The sequence below is a fragment of the Saccostrea cucullata genome, unplaced genomic scaffold (assembly GCF_032062105.1).
Source record: "Saccostrea cucullata isolate Sc308-1 unplaced genomic scaffold, CSIRO_AGI_Scuc_v1 ctg372, whole genome shotgun sequence".
Classification (NCBI taxonomy): Eukaryota; Metazoa; Mollusca; class Bivalvia; order Ostreida; family Ostreidae; genus Saccostrea; species Saccostrea cuccullata.
The window spans coordinates 169,672-188,429 of NW_026922937.1; the positions used below are offsets into that span (position 1 = coordinate 169,672).

Genomic DNA, 18,758 nt, shown 5'->3' on the forward strand with positions numbered 1-18,758 from the left:
ACTCACTTGTCATACAATTTAGTTGTTAGTTATCGTTGTCTTTTATCGTTTATTTTTGTTTAACTTATAAAATCATTGTTTATTTGAATGAATTAAATAAAGGAGGCTAGAGAGGTGGGAATTAACAAATTAACCATCAGATTTAACTTCATTTATTAGATATATCTTAAGTTGTCACTTATCATTTGGCAAAGTAAAATTTGATCAATTTTGTATATCCTTATATGGAGTTCTTCTAAAGAAGATCAGTATAGTCTAACGGCCACAACCACCCTGTTCTCTTAAAACAACGTTGATACTGTTTAATACCGTGACAAAGGGCTCACGGCGGGTTAACCAATAAACAAGAGTTGTTCACTCCTCCATGGCACCTGATTCCACCACTGATCTTTAGGAGGTCCATGTTTGCTCTGCTCCTAATTTGTATTGTTCTATGGACTTTTGATCTTGAATACTGTTCATCTCCATATCCTTCAATGCATGAACTTTTGGGCTTGAATACTGTTCGTTATCTTCAAATATATCATTTCATAACTGATGTGATAAAAAATATAGTTCAAGAGAAAGTCAAATGCCTTTGAAATATCAACTTGAATCACGAATGCTGATAAATATGATACATATATCAACACATACAGTACTCAATGTGTTATTTTTTTTTGGTGAAAAGCTGATTGTTATCAGAAAGATTCAATTTCTGTAGTAAGCAAAGGTGATCTAGTATTGCAGTAGTCAATTCAGAGGAGTTGCCGTTATAGCGACATCTATTAAAGATAAATAACACAAACAAACTTTTTTCAGAAATCAGCAATATTTCTCATAGATTAACATTAAAACTGGTAACCTGAATAATGTTAACCGAGTAATATGGGAGAATTTTATACAATTTTTTCATAATGTTAAAAATTTGTGCAAAATTTTGTATGGAATTATATAGAAAGCAAAACAAAGTCTCATATCTAAGCACCAAGGAAATCCTTCGATTTCTTTATATTTCAGGGATTTATTATTTATGTCATTTCAAATCAAAATTAGTCAAAAAATATATATCAAACCATGCATCAATTTTTGTTTGTGTTAAGTACCCTTAATTATGGATTAAAATGTATAAAATCTTCATATACACCTCTTTTCAATGTTATTTTTATTTTTATTTAACCTATTTGTATACAGAAACATTAATTAGATTTTATTTACCGATGCAGTTTTTTGTCTGCTAAAAGTTTTTTTTAAATCTTTAATTTATTTTAATTTGTCTCTGTTGACTTTCTACTTTGCCAATAAACATATCATCCGACGAGAGAAGGAAGGAGGTGACGAGCATTGGGACTATAATTCTTATTGTTTGAGTAAATATTCGATTTGGAAGGGTTGATATCGAAAAAAAATCACTTATTGGTTCATCTAAGTACGGTGTTTTATTTCGTTCTTTAATATATTCTAACTGTGAGGACCTTTTAACCACTATATACGTGATGTTCGTACATAGTTATATCAAAGAATTCCTCCTTCATTATTATATTTTGTTAAAATAAATGTATTATTTATGGCCATTATGTTACCTCTGAAAAAAATGTCACAACCTGTCAAAATCTATACTTGTATTACAAATCAGCTTAACATTTTCCATAATCAGGTGCTATTTATAATATCAATGATTATTTCACCTTGTTTTGGAGTCCCCCGATATGAAACCAGAAAAGAAAGAACAAAGAAAATTATCATAGGTTAATACACAGGAGTCGGGAATTTTGTCAATAAATAGAAAATAATTGGTAAACAGGGATAAATCCTACCAGTGAGCTTCGCGAGCATACGTTGTGTACCAAACATTTATGACTTTGTAAATTTCTGTAGGAGTGAATTCAGAATGAAAAGACTTGATCACAGTCCAGTGCGCGGCCTTTGCCAACGCAGCCGCCATTTTTCAAAGAGTCAGATTTCAACCAGGGGTATATGAAACGTTATAAAATTCGTATTTGTGACTGCATAAACACCAAAATTTGAGAAAATATAGATAATAAAACAGTTTTAAGATTTTTTTACTTCCATTCAAAACATACAGAGTAGTAATTACTTTTCCGTAGGGTTTTAAATATAATATACCGATTTTAATTGCAACTTTTGGGTACTGCGCCGCCTTCCTACAACAGACATTGAAATGTATCATTTAAATAGGGTTAATTTGTGTAGTTACTCCATATTTGTCCATAAATTATTAGAAAGAGTTGGTTAAATTTATGTACAAAGTTTCATCAATATATGACATCGGGTTCCTACAAATCGACGCTTGTCTACGGAATTTTGGGAAACCCTCGTATTTGTGCTAAAATAGGCTTTATTACTAGATATACTGTACGTTGTTTCTGTTCCATCAATGTGCTATAAGTTCTTTTTTGATTTTCTTGGTAACAGTTTTATTGTTAGAGAACCATACGAAGTTGTTTCACAGAAACGTAAAACTTATGAAGGAGCTGCATATTTCAACAGAAGAGAATAAAAAAAATCAATATATTAGTATTTGTTGAACCGTCATTTCTTTAAAATCAAATTTTGATAGCAATAACTCTTTGATTTCTCTATATTTCATATATGTCTCTCGTGTAAATAACATATTTATTTTTAGTTTTCATTAGGCTTGACAACTAATAAAGAAATATAATATTATTAAAAGTATTTTTCGTAATGGCGTTCACGTGTTTATTGTTCTTTGTGCTTTATTCATATTCTGTTTTTAATTTTGTCTTTTTGGAAATGTAAATGTAATCAATAGTTTTGAATATGAGATGATAGGAGATTTATATATCTATATTTAAATTCTTGACTACACCTGCCTTCAATGTTCTAGTTCTGGTTCTAAACTAACAATTACCAGAGACACCTGGCGGTTGTTGTAGAAAGATTGACTAACAAACATCATAACTGACATAAAATATGTGTTTTTATGTTTTAACACCCAGTTTTCATAAATAAATTTGTTATGACGTTCATCATGCTTCTCTCGTTTAGATCGAAATTTAAAAAAAAAATTAATCTGTAAATCACGAGACGCGATTTTTTCCCCTCTCCTCTACTGCTTAAGCAAATTACATCCTGTAGTTTCATCAATTTTCGTTGGCATCAATTTTCGTGTGGGAAATTAATTATCAATTAATTATGAATATTTTCTTCAAAGTTACCGTCTTCAAAGTTTTATGTCAAAGGCAGAATTGCTAAAAGTTTATAACACTGTTATTTTTCCTCATTTTAACTACTGTTGCACTGTTTTATTGATAGAATTTTTAGATTACAGAAAAGGGCCGCTAGAATTATCATGAATGTGAAAGACATTCAAACTCCCACTGTTGACATTTTTAGTGCTCTTAAATGGATGCCTATACATGATTATTTTATATACAGAAAACTTGTCCTTGCTTTTAAAGTTATGAAAAGTTTGACACCGGAATATTTGAATGTGTTTAGTGTTGTGAGATGTGTATTGTTTCATCATGTATATTATTAGTAACATTAAGTTTCTTGAACATTCCAGAGTGGTCAATATGTTCGGTCATTGTTTCTAGAACATTCCTGAACTTTGTGTATGTCCAGAACTTTCCAGTAATATCATGTATTTACAATTTCTAGAATATTCTAGATTTATATTACTGTATAAATACCCTGTCAATTCGATGCAGAGATAGAATTGTCGTATAAGCATCATTGAGGTATTACTGGGATATAATTTCACTGGGACATTGTGTGCAGCAACGGACACTCTGATGTATGTATTTTTAGATTTTTGCTAAGTTTGTACTTAATGATTTGTATATTACTGTAAATAAATTATTGTTAAGTTTAAACTGTGTGATTGATCTTTGCTGGCATTTAGGGTTATTCTGACCCATAACAGAATTGGGGGCTCGTCCGGGATAAAGAATTTCTTGCACTTTTGCAGTTTATTGTCAGAATTTTGTTTATTGAACCGTTAAATTTGACTATAAGCCAGCAAAAATCAACATGGTATTTTCGGTCACAGACTTTCTTAGTTCACCAAGTGTTCAGGTTTTTGATACGTTAAAAAAGGATGACTTGATTGCATTAGGTTTGCATTTTGGGTTAGATGTTAAATCCTCTCAGAAAAAGCAAGACATAAGAATTAAGGTTGCAAACAAACTAGTAGACTAAAACATCTTTGAAAAATACGATCTTCCAGAATATACAGTTAGATCAGAGTTAGGCTCTTACAAAATGGCAGAATATCAGTTTCAATTAGAGTTAGAGAAAATGCGATTAGAAAGAGAAAAATTAGAAAGAGAAGAGCGAGAAAGAGACAGAGAAAGAGAAAGAGAAGAACGAGAGCGTGAACGAAAATTTGAATTAGACAAATTAGAAAGACAAGAGCACTTTGAGTTAGAGAAATTAAGATTACAGCATAAACCAGAACCCTCATTTGTCAAGAATGAATTTGATGCAGCAAAAAATATTAGGTTAGTTCCGAAATTTCAAGAAAAATCTGTAGACAAGTATTTTCCCCGATTCGAAAAAGTCGCAGAAAATCTTAAATGGCCACAACACGTTTGGTCAACAATGTTACAAAGTGTACTGGTTGGCAAAGCAGCTGAGGTATACTCTGCACTAGGGGTAGCTGAAAGTTCAGACTATGAGAAGGTCAAAGCAGCAATATTAAAAGCATATGAATTAGTACCTGAAGCGTATAGACAAAAGTTCAGAAAGTATAGAAAGTTTGATAATCAAACATTTGTTGAATTTTCACGAGAGAAAGAAGATTTATTCGATCACTGGTTTAGATCTAAGAAACTTGATAAAACTTTTGCTAATTTGCGCCAAGTCATCCTGGTAGAAGAGTTTAAGGAATGTGTTACTCAAGATTTGAAAAGACATCTAGAAGATAAGAATGTTAAAACTCTTGAAGAGGCAGCAGTCATATCTGATACTTATGCTCTGTCTCATAAAAAGAATTTTGTATCAAGATCTCAGACTAGCAGTAATTCTACAAATTCAGACACATATAAAAAGAGTGGTTCAGGGTCTCAGTCTTTCACAAGTTCCCAGTCTCCATCCCAAGGTGGTTCTAAGTCCGGTCCAGGACGTTTTGAAGGATCTTCTGGAATAGGGTCGCTTCCTACTTGTAGTTATTGTAAGAAAAAGGGTCATCTCATCAGTGAATGCTTTAAACTTAAGAGAAAAAATGATTTTGATAAAACTCAACCACATGCTTGTGCGGCAGTTAGAGGTGATAGAGAAACCTTAGTTTCGATTTGTTCTGACACTCCTGATGTCCAGGGTTCACAGTCCAGTTCTATTGATTCTATGGAGGATTATAAGCCCTTTATGTCTCAGGGATTTGTTTCACTCGGTGACTCTAGCGAAATAAAACCTGTCCAGATTTTGAGAGATACTGGTGCTGCACAGACGTTATTGTTAGAGGGCGTGCTTCCTTTGTCTGAGCAGACTTCTACTGGTGGGTCAGTTTTATTACAGGGTGTGGAGCTAGGCGTCATTGATGTTCCCCTTCATAGAATTAGTTTGAAGTCAGATTTAGTTACTGGACCTGTTATCGTAGGTGTTCGACCTACTCTTCCCGTTCCAGGCATTTCTTTGTTGCTAGGCAACGATTTAGCTGGTGGAAAAGTTGTACCAGATCCTATAGTTTGTGAGAAAATCACTCCAGATGTCATGTGCGATGATGAAGATGATGACATTTATCCAGCCTGTGCTGTTACTAGAGCGATGGCCAGAAGACGAGAAATGGAGGCAGACCATACTCAAGCCTTTGACGAGACGAATTCCTCTGTTGATATTGATTTGAATGACACTTTCTTATCTGACCTTGATGGCACTCAAACAAGCATGGAACCTCACAAAATGAAGAAGCAAGAGAAGAAAGAACTTTTACCAAAATTTGGTGGTGAGGATGATGAGTTGCACTCACTAGTTAGCCAAGGCAAGGACATCCTCAGCCGAGAACGTTTACTCTCTGAACAACATAAAGACCAAGATATCATTCAACTAAGTAAGAGGGCACTTCCACCAGAAGAGGCTACTAAAGTTGGAGAATGCTTCTATATGAAAGATGGCATCCTTATGCGAAAATGGCGACCACCTGACGCTTCCCCAGATGAAGTGTGGCGTGTTGTTCACCAGATAGTGGTCCCAGCTGCTTATCGTCGAGATGTCATGAGTTTAGCTCACGATACACCTATGGCTGGTCATTTAGGTATCAATAAGACTTATAATAGGATTTTGAGTCATTTTTATTGGCCTAAGCTAAGGAAGGATGTTTCTGAGTTTTGTAAGTCGTGTCATGTCTGTCAGATGGTAGGTAAACCGAATCAGAAGATACCATCCGCCCCTCTCCAACCAATTCCAGCTTTTGAAGAACCGTTTAGTCGAGTGTTGGTGGATTGTGTAGGACCTTTGCCTAGGACCAGATCTGGAAACCAGTATTTACTTACCATTATGTGTACATCCACTCGGTTTCCTGAAGCCATACCTCTTAGGAATATAAAGGCAAAGAGCATAGTTAAGGCCCTAACCAAGTTTTTCAGTTTTGTAGGAGCACCCAAGGCAATTCAGTCGGATCAAGGCTCAAATTTTATGTCGGGGTTGTTCCAGCAAGTCATGCATGAGTTGGGTATTAGGCAGTATAGATCAACTGCTTATCATCCTGAGTCCCAGGGAGCGCTAGAACGTTTTCATCAAACCCTAAAAACAATGCTGAAGACCTATTGTTACCAGTATGAGAAAGACTGGGATGAAGGGGTTCATCTTGTACTATTTGCTGCACGAGAAGCAGTCCAGGAGTCTCTTGGGTTCAGTCCTTTTGAATTGGTGTTCGGTCATACAGTTAGAGGTCCTTTGAAATTGTTGAAGGAAAAGTGGCTGACTGAGACTAGTGATCTTAATCTTTTAGATTATGTGTCTGATTTCAAAGAAAAACTTTACAATGCTTGTAAATTAGCACAAGAAAATTTGAAGAGTTCTCAGATGAAAATGAAAATGTGGTATGACAAAGATGCCAGAAATAGGGTGTTTAAGCCAGGTGATAAGGTTCTTGTATTTTTACCTATTCCTGGTCATCCTTTACAGGCCAGATTTTATGGCCCTTATGAAATTGAAAGCAAGATCAGTGATGTAAACTATGTAGTTAAGACACCAGGTCGACGTAAAGAGAAACGGGTTTGTCACATTAACATGTTAAAAGAGTATTTTGAAAGGTGTGACCGAAATTCTGTAAAACCAGTTTCCACTTTGGCCAATGCTAAGACTGTTCAAAATTGTATTGAAAGTGATACGAGTGTAGAAATGAATGAGAAAGATTGTAATCAGAGTGTCCGTTTGAAAAACTCAGAAGTTTTGGCTAATTTGGATGCTAAACTTGGACATTTGAACATTCACCAAAAAGAACAAGTTAAAAACTTGACGAGTGAGTATCATCAAATCTTTTCGGATGTTCCAAAGAAAACTAATGCAACTTATCATGATGTCATAGTGGGTGACGCTCTGCCTATCAAACAACATCCGTACCGTCTTAATCCAATAAAATTGCAGTACCTAAGAAGGGAAGTGCAGTACATGTTGGACAATGACATTGTTGAACCTAGTAAAAGTGATTGGAGCTCACCGTGTATTCTTGTACCAAAACAGGACGGTTCGTACCGATTATGTACAGACTTTAGAAAGGTGAATTCTGTTACCAAAACCGATTCATATCCAATACCTAGAATCGATGACTGTATTGACAACATTGGAAACGCGAAATTTGTCAGTAAATTTGACCTGTTGAAAGGCTACTGGCAAGTACCGTTAACAGAAAGAGCAAAAGAAATATCTGCTTTTGCTACACCAGATGGACTTTACCAGTATAAAGTAATGCCTTTTGGCATGAAAAACGCACCGGCTACAACATAACAATTAAAGATATCAAAGGCAAAGACACTGTTATAGCAGATGCCTTGTCAAGAGTATCGTAAACATACTAGATTTTGTATTAATGTACCTATGTTTTAATAATATAAGTTTTCATTGACATTCAAACTTTTAAGGGGGGAGGTGTTGTGAGATGTGTATTGTTTCATCATGTATATTATTAGTAACATTAAGTTTCTTGAACATTCCAGAGTGGTCAATATGTTCGGTCATTGTTTCTAGAACATTCCTGAACTTTGTGTATGTCCAGAACTTTCCAGTAATATCATGTATTTACAATTTCTAGAATATTCTAGATTTATATTACTGTATAAATACCCTGTCAATTCGATGCAGAGATAGAATTGTCGTATAAGCATCATTGAGGTATTACTGGGATATAATTTCACTGGGACATTGTGTGCAGCAACGGACACTCTGATGTATGTATTTTTAGATTTTTGCTAAGTTTGTACTTAATGATTTGTATATTACTGTAAATAAATTATTGTTAAGTTTAAACTGTGTGATTGATCTTTGCTGGCATTTAGGGTTATTCTGACCCATAACATTAGATACATTCCAAAAAGCACGAACAGAGTATTATAAACGATCTTTTAATGTTTCAACTGCAATTTTATGGAACCAGTTGCCTGACACTGTTAGAAACTGTAATTCTTTAGCTTCTTTTAAATCAGCATATTTGCAAAATTATAATTTAAACAGGTGAAGAAATTGTTCTTAAATGAACTTTACCCTATGTCACAATATTTAAATAATACTAGTAGTTTATTTACTAGTATGTAAAAATATGTCTGATATGATATGCTATGTATATATTCTTTTTTTTAACTCTAGTTTCTACTATTTTTTATCTGTCTGTAAATATGTTTTATACAGGACCACAATGTAAACTAGTCATATGTACTAATTGTGCTATCCTGTCTAAATAAAGAATTTAATATTATTTATTATAATAATGGTAACTTCTATAAAACTGACCAAAACATTACTTTGGAAATAGTTTATATTAACTAAGTCATGACATATGTAGAATTTAATATATAGAGATAACAAATAGTATTCAATCTTAAAAGTCCATTCCAACAATACAAATCTGAAGCAAAGCAAACATGAACTTCTTTAACATCAGAGGTGGAATCAGGTGCCATGGAGGAGTGAGCATCCCCTGCCGACCGGTCACACCCGCCGTGTGCTCCTTATCATGATCGGGAAACAACGGGAAAATCCGTCGAAAATTCAGTGTATATATAATGACCTAATAATTAGTATTAAAAACGTCATTCAGCATTTGGCTTAGTGATAGATTGTATTTGCTGAAAAAAAAATCATTGTATCAACCATAGAACTTACCAATTTAAACGAACAGAGAACTTTCAAAATGGTGACTTCAAATGAGACTTTGGAAAATTCTGTTCCATCTTCTTGTTTGTCAGTGCGGCTTTCTTCCTTTTTAAAATCCTCTGTACGCAGAGTATGCTCTTGTAATTCGTATCAACCCTAAGACCACGGGCTTCACCCCAGTCAAAACATTTCCAATCAAGAATTTACTGACAAGCAAAAAGAAGTTGAAATAAATTAAAAATAAAAATGAAATTAAAATTGTTCTATGCATCCCGGGTCCCTTACTGCTTTGGACAAAAACCCTCACCAGATTTCTGGAAAAGTATGAATGAAAGGCACAACTTTGAGTAACCTTTGTCAGAACAACCAAAATCCTCTATATAGCTTAATTGGATATATTGGATATTGGTACATACATGTCTGAGCATATCTCGGGTCTCTCTCTCTCTCTCTCTCTCTCGCTCTCTCTCTCTCTCTCAAAATACGAAAATAGACCATCGCAAAAAAAAAAAAAAACTCCGAATATATTGTTTGTTGCCTTTGCTAGTTTTGAAAAGATTTTTGCAACAATCAGCAGAAAGATTGTGGAAATCACACTAATTTTTTCTTTATTTATCTCAGAAAGAAATGAAACATATGAAGATGACGAACAGTATTCAAGATCATAAAGTCCATAAAACAATACAAAATACATATATAGGAGCAGAACAAACACGGACTTCGAAAACATCAGAGGTAGGATCTGGTGTCATGGTGGAGTGAGCATTCCCTGCCGACCTCTGTGAGAAATGCAAGAATGATTTGATTAAAATTTAAAATAACTTATCATTTATGTGAACAGTAAAGACAAATACAAATTTCGAAAACCAAGGTTGGGTTCACAATCAGTGTCCAAAGTTACATAATCAGTGTCCAAAGTTACAAACATGTGAGAAACAATGCACTGCATACATACTGTCAAATTGTCATTTATCTACTATGTTTTCCACATTTCGATGAACAGTTAAGGATAAAAAGTTTGGAAATGAGAAGACATATGATAAATAATAAAGGGTTTTGGTGGCCACCAGCAATAGAAAGCTGTCAGGATCGCGTGGATTTTGTTGGCAACCAATGCGTCATTTTAACAAATTGTAATGCCTGTTTGGATCACTATTACAGTTAAGTAACCACTGTCTGCTGAGTTAAGGTTTAGAATCCGGTTATCAAACGATTCAGATTTCGGGCATCAAAACAAATATACTCACATGGCAGAGGGAAAAAATCACAGGCGTCCCTCTACCTATGAAGTCATTGATAAGTTGTTATTTTTCATGCTTTTAAAAGCTTTGTTATATATTGTTTTAATGATCAAATTTTGCTACGGAGGAAATTTAGTGAATAGAACAAAAAATTAAAGAACAAATATATTTTTTATTAATGAAATGTATGGAGAAAGTGAACAGAATTCAAGGTCAAAAGTCCATTAACAACACAAATCGGGAACAGAGCAAACACGAGCCTCAAAAACATCAGAGTTGGGATCAAGTACCATGGAGAAGTGAGCTTCCCATGCCGACCGGTCACACCCGCCGTGTGCTTCTTGTCATAACCGGAAAATAACAGGAAAATCAGTCAATTAAGTGTGTATAAAGTTAGGGCCTAAAAATGAGTCTGAAAAACGTCATTCAGCATTTGAATTAATGATAGATTGTATTTGCTGACAAGGTCATTGTATCGACCATAGAACTTACCACTTTAAACGCGACTGCTGATATTCTTCTTTCATTAACTTGTTTGTCTCCAACTTACATCGCTTAAGAAATTGTCCTTACGTAGAGCTTGATATTGTGTATCGAATAAATCTAGTATGCAGTTGACAAAGGTACACATGTACTAGTATTTTGTTGCATAAGTAAGGGAAGTTTATGACTGAAAAGTTCAAGTCATCACATTTATCATAAAGCTTTGTTGTAAGATTACCATTTACGCCCTTTTCTAGTAAAATATCCAAAAATAAATATACAACAAAACCACAATACAATGTTTAAAAGAAAATGAATAAGGCAAAGCTAAGGAGCATATATTGAACTCATAAATCCTTTATACTGTACCAGCAAAGGAATTGCTGGACCAGGAAATGTACCCTAGACTCCTATATTACTAAACCCCTACCCCAGTACTTTAAAAATTGACCGATAAGTTATATAGTCATAACCATTAGATTCCTCCCTCCTTAATCAGAGACCTTCACCCTCGAAGACAAAAACGAACAGTATTCAAACCCATAAGTCAATAAATACAAAATCCAGAGGTTTTCAACGTCAAAAAAAAAACAACAAAAAAACAAAAAAAAAAACAAAAAAAAAAAACAACTATGTAACAGGAAAGGAGATCAAACCCAGGACCCTGTGTCAATAGTCAGGTGCTCTAACCACTGAACTACCTATAGCTAGGCCATATTTAAAGCTTAACAACTCAAAAATCCATGGAAATACTACATGTGGGATCAGGTGCCAAGAAGGAATGAGCTTCCTCTGTCATCCCGTCTTGAAATCTTTGTACATAGATCATGACAAGTTCTTAGAAACTGCAGCAGTGTATTTAATAATTAACTATACAAACAAGATTCTAATATGATGTTTAGATAAAGGAATAATACGAAACCAAACACCTTTTAAACAAAGACAACGTTTTCATAAGCTCTCAGAATATGACCATCAGCAATATCTAAAGGGAAAAATTATTGACCATTCTTTATAAGGGTACAATTAGAGTTATTCCGCTTGTTACACTTGATTCTGCACTTCTACACTGTAAATAGAAACATTTAATGCATGAAGCTGTATTGAAATTTTATCACATTTTCACCCTTGGATATTTTTTACATGATTTTGTTTCTGAAGTACTTTTACAAGTTAACTCACAAAAAATTAGGATACCTTGCCAGGTATTTGTGCAAGATACCAGAGGATGGCGCAGCTGGTGTTGCCTATATAATCCTTTTGGAATAATATTCCAAAAGGATTAATTAACTTGCATTGCCCAAATCAAATTTTAAGCAAAGTAAATTTTTAGGACAATTATAAACCAGTTTAGAAACCACAAGATTATTATAATTTTATAATTTTCATGTATTACGAAGATTTACAAAACAGATATCTGAGGAAATTATCGTCTGACCTTAACAACCCAGTCAACCAATGTGAGTTTAATTTATCCAGCCTTCACTCGATTTCTAAACTTCACAAAAACCCTCACAAAAAGAAATACAATGTCGGGTCCAACAACTGCTACTCCAATTACCTACCTATATATAAAAAATATTGAACGATGTTAACGAAAAACTTCAGACTTTCTGCTCTACAGAATCTTCTAGAGATGGTTTTAATCAAATTTGAATTATCCAAAAAACCCGAAAGAAACCCTTGAATCCCAAGGCATGCCACTGAAAGATAAGCTGATGTTACACGGATTTAAATAACCTTGTAAAATCAGCATTAGCTTCTATTGAAACAGTTACGTTCAAAGCAATGAAATCAATGGAGATAACGAACAGTATTCAAGCTCAAAAGTTCTTAAACGTGGAGCATAGCAACCACGAACCTCCAAACAAAACATCAGGTGGCATGGAGGAGTGAGCATCCCCTGCTAACCGGTCACACCCGCCGTGTGCTCCTTGTCACGATCGGGAAATAATGGAAAAATCCGTCAATTCAGTGTGTTTATAATGGCCTAATAATTAGTACGAAAAACGTTAGTGAGCATATAATTTAATAATTATTTGCTGACATTACCATTGTATCGACCATAGAACTTACAAAATGATGACTTCCAACGAAACTACAGATATTCTTGTTTTGTCAACTTGTTTGTCAACTAACTAACCTACTTTTACAAATTGTTCATACATAGAGCAAGTATGTACAAATCAACTCATATATATAAACCCCGTATGCAGATGAGGAAGGTATAATGCTGCATAAATACGTGAAGTTGACGATTGAAAAATTAAAGTTGTCACGTTTATCATAGATCTTGGTTGTTATATTGCCATTAATGTCTTTTTCAAGTAAAATATGAAAAAGATGTGTCAGACTCTGTGGTATCTTTTATCTCAACCTCACCTCGTATAGACATAGGAATGGAAATTGCCATTGCTAATTGACAATACGTCGTCGATATATCTAAGTGTCGAGTTGAAGACCACAGCAAGTGTTTTCTTCTTTTCAAGCATAAGATTTTGCACAAATTCTGCTTCATATGAATACAAAAGTAGGTCTGTTAATAACGGAGCGCAATTTATACCTACGTGAATTCCAATAAATTGTTGGAAGACCTGTCTCCAAAAACGACAGTTTTTGTCAATCAAAAACTCAAGCATCTTTTTGATGTCAACTTCAGAGTACTTGTGTGTGGAATCAGAATGTGTTTTAACAAAATAATTTTGCAAATGTCCAATGACCAGGTAAGTAAATTTTACGAATTCCATTTTTATTGAAGAAGCAGCTGTCAATGATATCAAAAAGCCTGGACTTTAATTTATCGTGGGGAATAGTTGTGTATAAAGTCAGTTTTTAAGCTGTTGATTTTGGTTAAATCTTTAGATTTCAAATTGTCCAAAATTTCCTTGGAATTTTTAAATATCCACATCTGATTTACATAACTTCTTGAATATATTGTTGCACAGTACTCTTGAATTTTCTCCTTCACTGCAGTCAATATCTGAATATCTCCTCAATAGTGAGGAGTAAAGAAGGAGGCTTGGTCGAACATTTACTGGAACCCGCTATGAGTCTTTGTTTGTAATCTCGGATCTGTAATTATGGATATTGCAAATCATAGGCTTTTAAAACCCGCACGTTTTACTGAAAAAAATGCAGCTAAAAATCCGTCTTTTCCTTAAACTTCAATATGCCAATAAAGGAATTGACGCGGTTAATATAAGTAATATTCTTAATCACAAAAAACGTCCAGTCTTGTATTCCATCATATTTTAAGTTGAAGACTTCACCTTGCATTTCCTACAAATATACATCGACAATTGCTTCCAAACTTTTCAATTACAAAAACACTTTACATAGCCTGGATACCCAGTATCTGAAACATAGTCCTCCACCGTGTTTATGTGTTCTTCTTTTCCCTATAACTATAGTCCTGCTGGACACGTTATTACAGGTGACGTGAATATACGGTAGTTCATAATGAGGACCTTAGATCACTTATATTAAAAGGTCCTAATTATAGGGAACCCCAATCCTTCAACTGGTGTCGGAATTTCATAAATATTATGGATTCTGTTGAAGATTACGCCAGACGATGGGCCAGATATGAAAAAGAAGACGTTGACACTTTGTCAGAATGGATTAAATGTATCAGATCCATGTTGAAATCGCGTATTATAAGTTTGAGGGGCACTGGGAAAACCATATATCCTTCTGTATTCAATAATCCAGAAGTGAAAAAAGAATTAGATGAATTACATGATCAGTACGTACTGGTCCCTGCTGACAAAGCAGGTAACAACATTGTCTTCAGCAAATACAATTTATCATTGAGTCAAATGCTGACCGGCGTTTTTCATACTAATTGTTAGTTCATTATTTATACACTGAACTAACGACGGATTTTTCCGTTATTTCACGATCATGACAAGGAGCACAAGGTGGGTGTGACCGGTCGGCAGGGGATGCTCACTCCTCCATGGCACCTGATCCCACCTCTGATGTTTTGGAGGTCCCTGTTTGCTCTGTTCTTCTTTTGTATTGTTCTATGGACTTTGATATTGAATATACTGTTCGTTATCTCCATATATATCTTTCTTTGTAAGGCGCATTATATAAATTATATTTTAGAATAACTTGGATTTAATTCCTCAAGTAGTAAACCAACTTATAGTCCTAGTTCCCTTTCTAAGGAAGAAATTCTTCAAAATTATATGTCAGTTTTGGATATTTTTAATATACAGAAGAACCAGAATGAATTTGAACTACCATATATATATATATATATATATATATATATATATATATATATATATATATATATATATATATATATATATATATATATATTGGATTCCGAAACTTCATAAGAATTCTTACAAACAAAGATTCATTGCGGGTTCCAGTAAATGTTCAACCAAGCTTTTTTTTCTTTACTCCTCACTGAGATATTGACAGCAGTGAAGGAAAAACTTCAAGAGTACTGTGCAACAATACAGCTCAACAAACTTTTTAAGGTCACATGGTTTTTCGCACAAATTAAGGTCACATTGTTATGATGTAATATTGTGTATCGAGGCATCAAAATACATTTTAAAAGTATTTGTTTAAATTATTTGAGTTTTACCGGAGGTATTTCATTTACTAAAACATAATTCACACATATCAATTGGTAGAACTTTGATATTTTCATGGCTGAAAAATAACAACTACTCTCATTTGAATTTTTGTGGTTTCTTGCCAATTGCAATTGTCTTTTTACCCGTTCTTTTGAAAGCTATAGCTCTTTGCAGAAACGTAGACATGGGCACAGTTTAGCTACTGAAACTTGTATTTTCTGTACATTTTGACTCTTTAGCTCGGGGTGATATTAGTATTTTTCATCTGTTTGACTGCTTTGTATGTTAATAAGGTGGGATTTTTCAGAGTCAACTTCTAAATTCTGGACTCATGAAAGATTCATCCCACTGCAATATTCTAACCATTCAGACCGTAAATGTAGAGGAATTTTCCTTTTCATATAAGGAATTTACTATTTCAAAAAAATAAACAATACTTCATTATCCTACCCTTCAGTGTGGTTTCCTTTTGCAGTGTTATCCCTTTTCGGCGCTTAATTTCGACGAAACCATTAGGAGTATGGTAAATGAACAAAGAATTTTAAAAACTAATTACCTTTAAGAATAAAATTTAAAAATTTCAACTACATGATATCAAGGAAAGCTCGTTTTATACAATTGTTAAAAAAACCTATGGCAGAATCGTATAGTCGAAACATCGTACCATTTACATATAAATTCCCCTTAAAACATCCATTTTGGAAACTTAAGATAATAATTTTAAAAGACATCTATGATTGAAAATTATAAATGTAATGTAACGTAGGGTTATTCATTGTACTGCAGTTCGAAAATGGTAATTTTTATTACAACAATGTGACCTTAATTTGTGCGAAAAACCATGTGAGCTTAAAAAGTGCGTTGAGCTGTATATTCAAGAAGTAGCGTGATCAATCAGATGTGGATACTCAAAAATTCCAAGGAACTTTTGGACAATTTGAAATCACAAGATTCTAGCTTAAAAACTTACGACTTTTCGACTTTATACACAACCATTCCCAACGATAAATTGAAGTCCAAGCTTTTTGATATCGTTGACAGCTGCTTTTTAAAAAAAAATGGAACTCGTATATTTATTTACCTGATCACTGGTCATTTGCAAAATCATTATGTTAAAACACATTCTGATTGCACACACAAGTACTCTGAAGTTGACATCAAAAAGATGCTTGAGTTTTTGATTGACAATATCTATATTGTTTTTGGAGACCAGGTCTTCTAACAATCTATTGGAATTCCCATGGGTACCTATTGCGCTCCCTTATTAACAGACCTATTTTTTATTCACATGAAGCAGAATTTGTGCAAAATCTTATGCTTGAAAAGAAGAAAAACTTGCTGTGGCCTTCAACTCGACTTTTAGATATTTCAACGACGTATTGTCAATGAACAATGGTAATTGTCCATTCCTATATCTATACGATATATCCCAGTGAGCTTGAGATAAAAGATATTACAGAGTTTTACAAATCTGTTTCATATTTGGATATTTTACTTGAAAAGGACATTAATGGCAATATAACAACCAAGCTCTATGATAAACGTGACAACTTTAATTTTTCAATCGTCAACTTCACGTATTTATGCAGCATTATACCTTCCTCACCTGACTTCAACTTTTCTAAAGTCAACTTCCCTTACTTTTGCAGCAATATACCTTCATCACCTGCATACGGAGTTTATATATCTGAGTTGATGCGATACGCAAGAGCATGCTCTACGTATGAACAATTTCTAAAACGAGGTAAATCATTGACAAACAAGTTCATGAAACAGGAATATAGGCAGTCACATTTAAAGTCATTATTTTGTAAGTTACCGTATATACTCGCCTATAAGTCGGTCCGCCTATAAGTCGGTTGTATAAAATAAGCTTATATCATAGACACTGACCTCACATAATACCATTCATTTTATAGCTCGCCTATTCGGACATGAGTAAATTAACTCCCAAAAATCCGACTTATAGGCGAGTATATACGGTATATGGTCGATACAACGAGCTTGTCAGCAAATGAAATTTATCACTGAGTCAAATGCTGACTGACGTTTTTCATACGAATTGTTAGTCCATTATTTATACACTGAATTGACGACGGAATTTTTCGTTATTTTCCGATCATGACAAAGACTAGTCGGCAGGGGATGCTCACTCCTCCATGGCATTTGATCCCACCTCCGATGTTTTGGAAGTCCGTGTTTGCTCTGCTCCTATTTTTTATTTTTCTATGGACTTTGATATTGAATACTGTTCGTTTTCTCCATATCCTTCATTGTAAGAATTCTTATGAAGTTTCGGAACCCAATGTATATATATATATGGTAGTTCAAATTCATTTTGGTTCTTTGGAATATTAAAAATATTCAAAACTGACTGATAATCAAACGAAATTGTTGATACTAATATTTAGACCATTATTTACAAATTGAATTATCGACAGATTTTTCTGTTATTTTCCGATCATGAAAAGGAGTACACGGCGGGTATGACCAGTCGGCAAGGAATGTTCACTCCTCCGTGGCAACTAATCACATCCTTCATGTATTCACTTGAACAATAAAAAATTGATTTTTTTTTTATTTTTCGCATATATAATAATGTTGCTTTTGTAGAAAAGTAAACACTCGATATAAGCAGGCTATTATTTTATTTTTCCTGCAATAGCTGCAACGTAAATTCCCTTATTAACAAAAGAGTTTTTATGTCTTTGTAACCAAAATAAAATATGATTGTTTTTAATTATATGTACATCATTGTATGTTTAATTGAAGCATCACTGCTCCAGAATTCTTTACAGTTGGCTTGCTTTACAATGTTAATATATACAGTATATATATATACACCAATTTCAAATAAAGATATTTAGTGGATGTAAATAATGTATAAATTATCACTTAGATAAAATTGCTATTGAATCACAAGGATTGTGATGTAGAACCACATATTTTTATCGGCAAAATGGGATTTGTCAAACTTACCAAGTTGTCCAAGTTTAGGCAAGCTCGTAAGAGCATACACAGTTCTTGCAAAAAATTCTAGATAACAGATTTTAACAGAACTACTGCCTTGTGACTCAAACATATCTCGTTTCATTTTCTTCACATTAGTAGATAACTCTAGATCAACATACTCACTCACTTTCTATTTATAAGGAAACAAACA

At 33.8% G+C, this 18,758-nt stretch overlaps 1 protein-coding gene across 1 annotated transcript in view; it reads right to left on the reverse strand.

Annotated features, from left to right (window-relative positions):
* The window catches only part of LOC134262827 (protocadherin Fat 4-like), a 57,023-nt gene extending 38,346 nt beyond the window's left edge, over positions 1-18,677 (reverse strand). Inside the window, exon 1 of the mRNA XM_062745153.1 lies at positions 18,575-18,677. Coding sequence (XP_062601137.1) covers positions 18,575-18,677 — 103 coding nt within the window. The remainder of the gene's footprint in view (positions 1-18,574) is intronic.
* Positions 18,678-18,758: the final 81 nt, after the last annotated feature.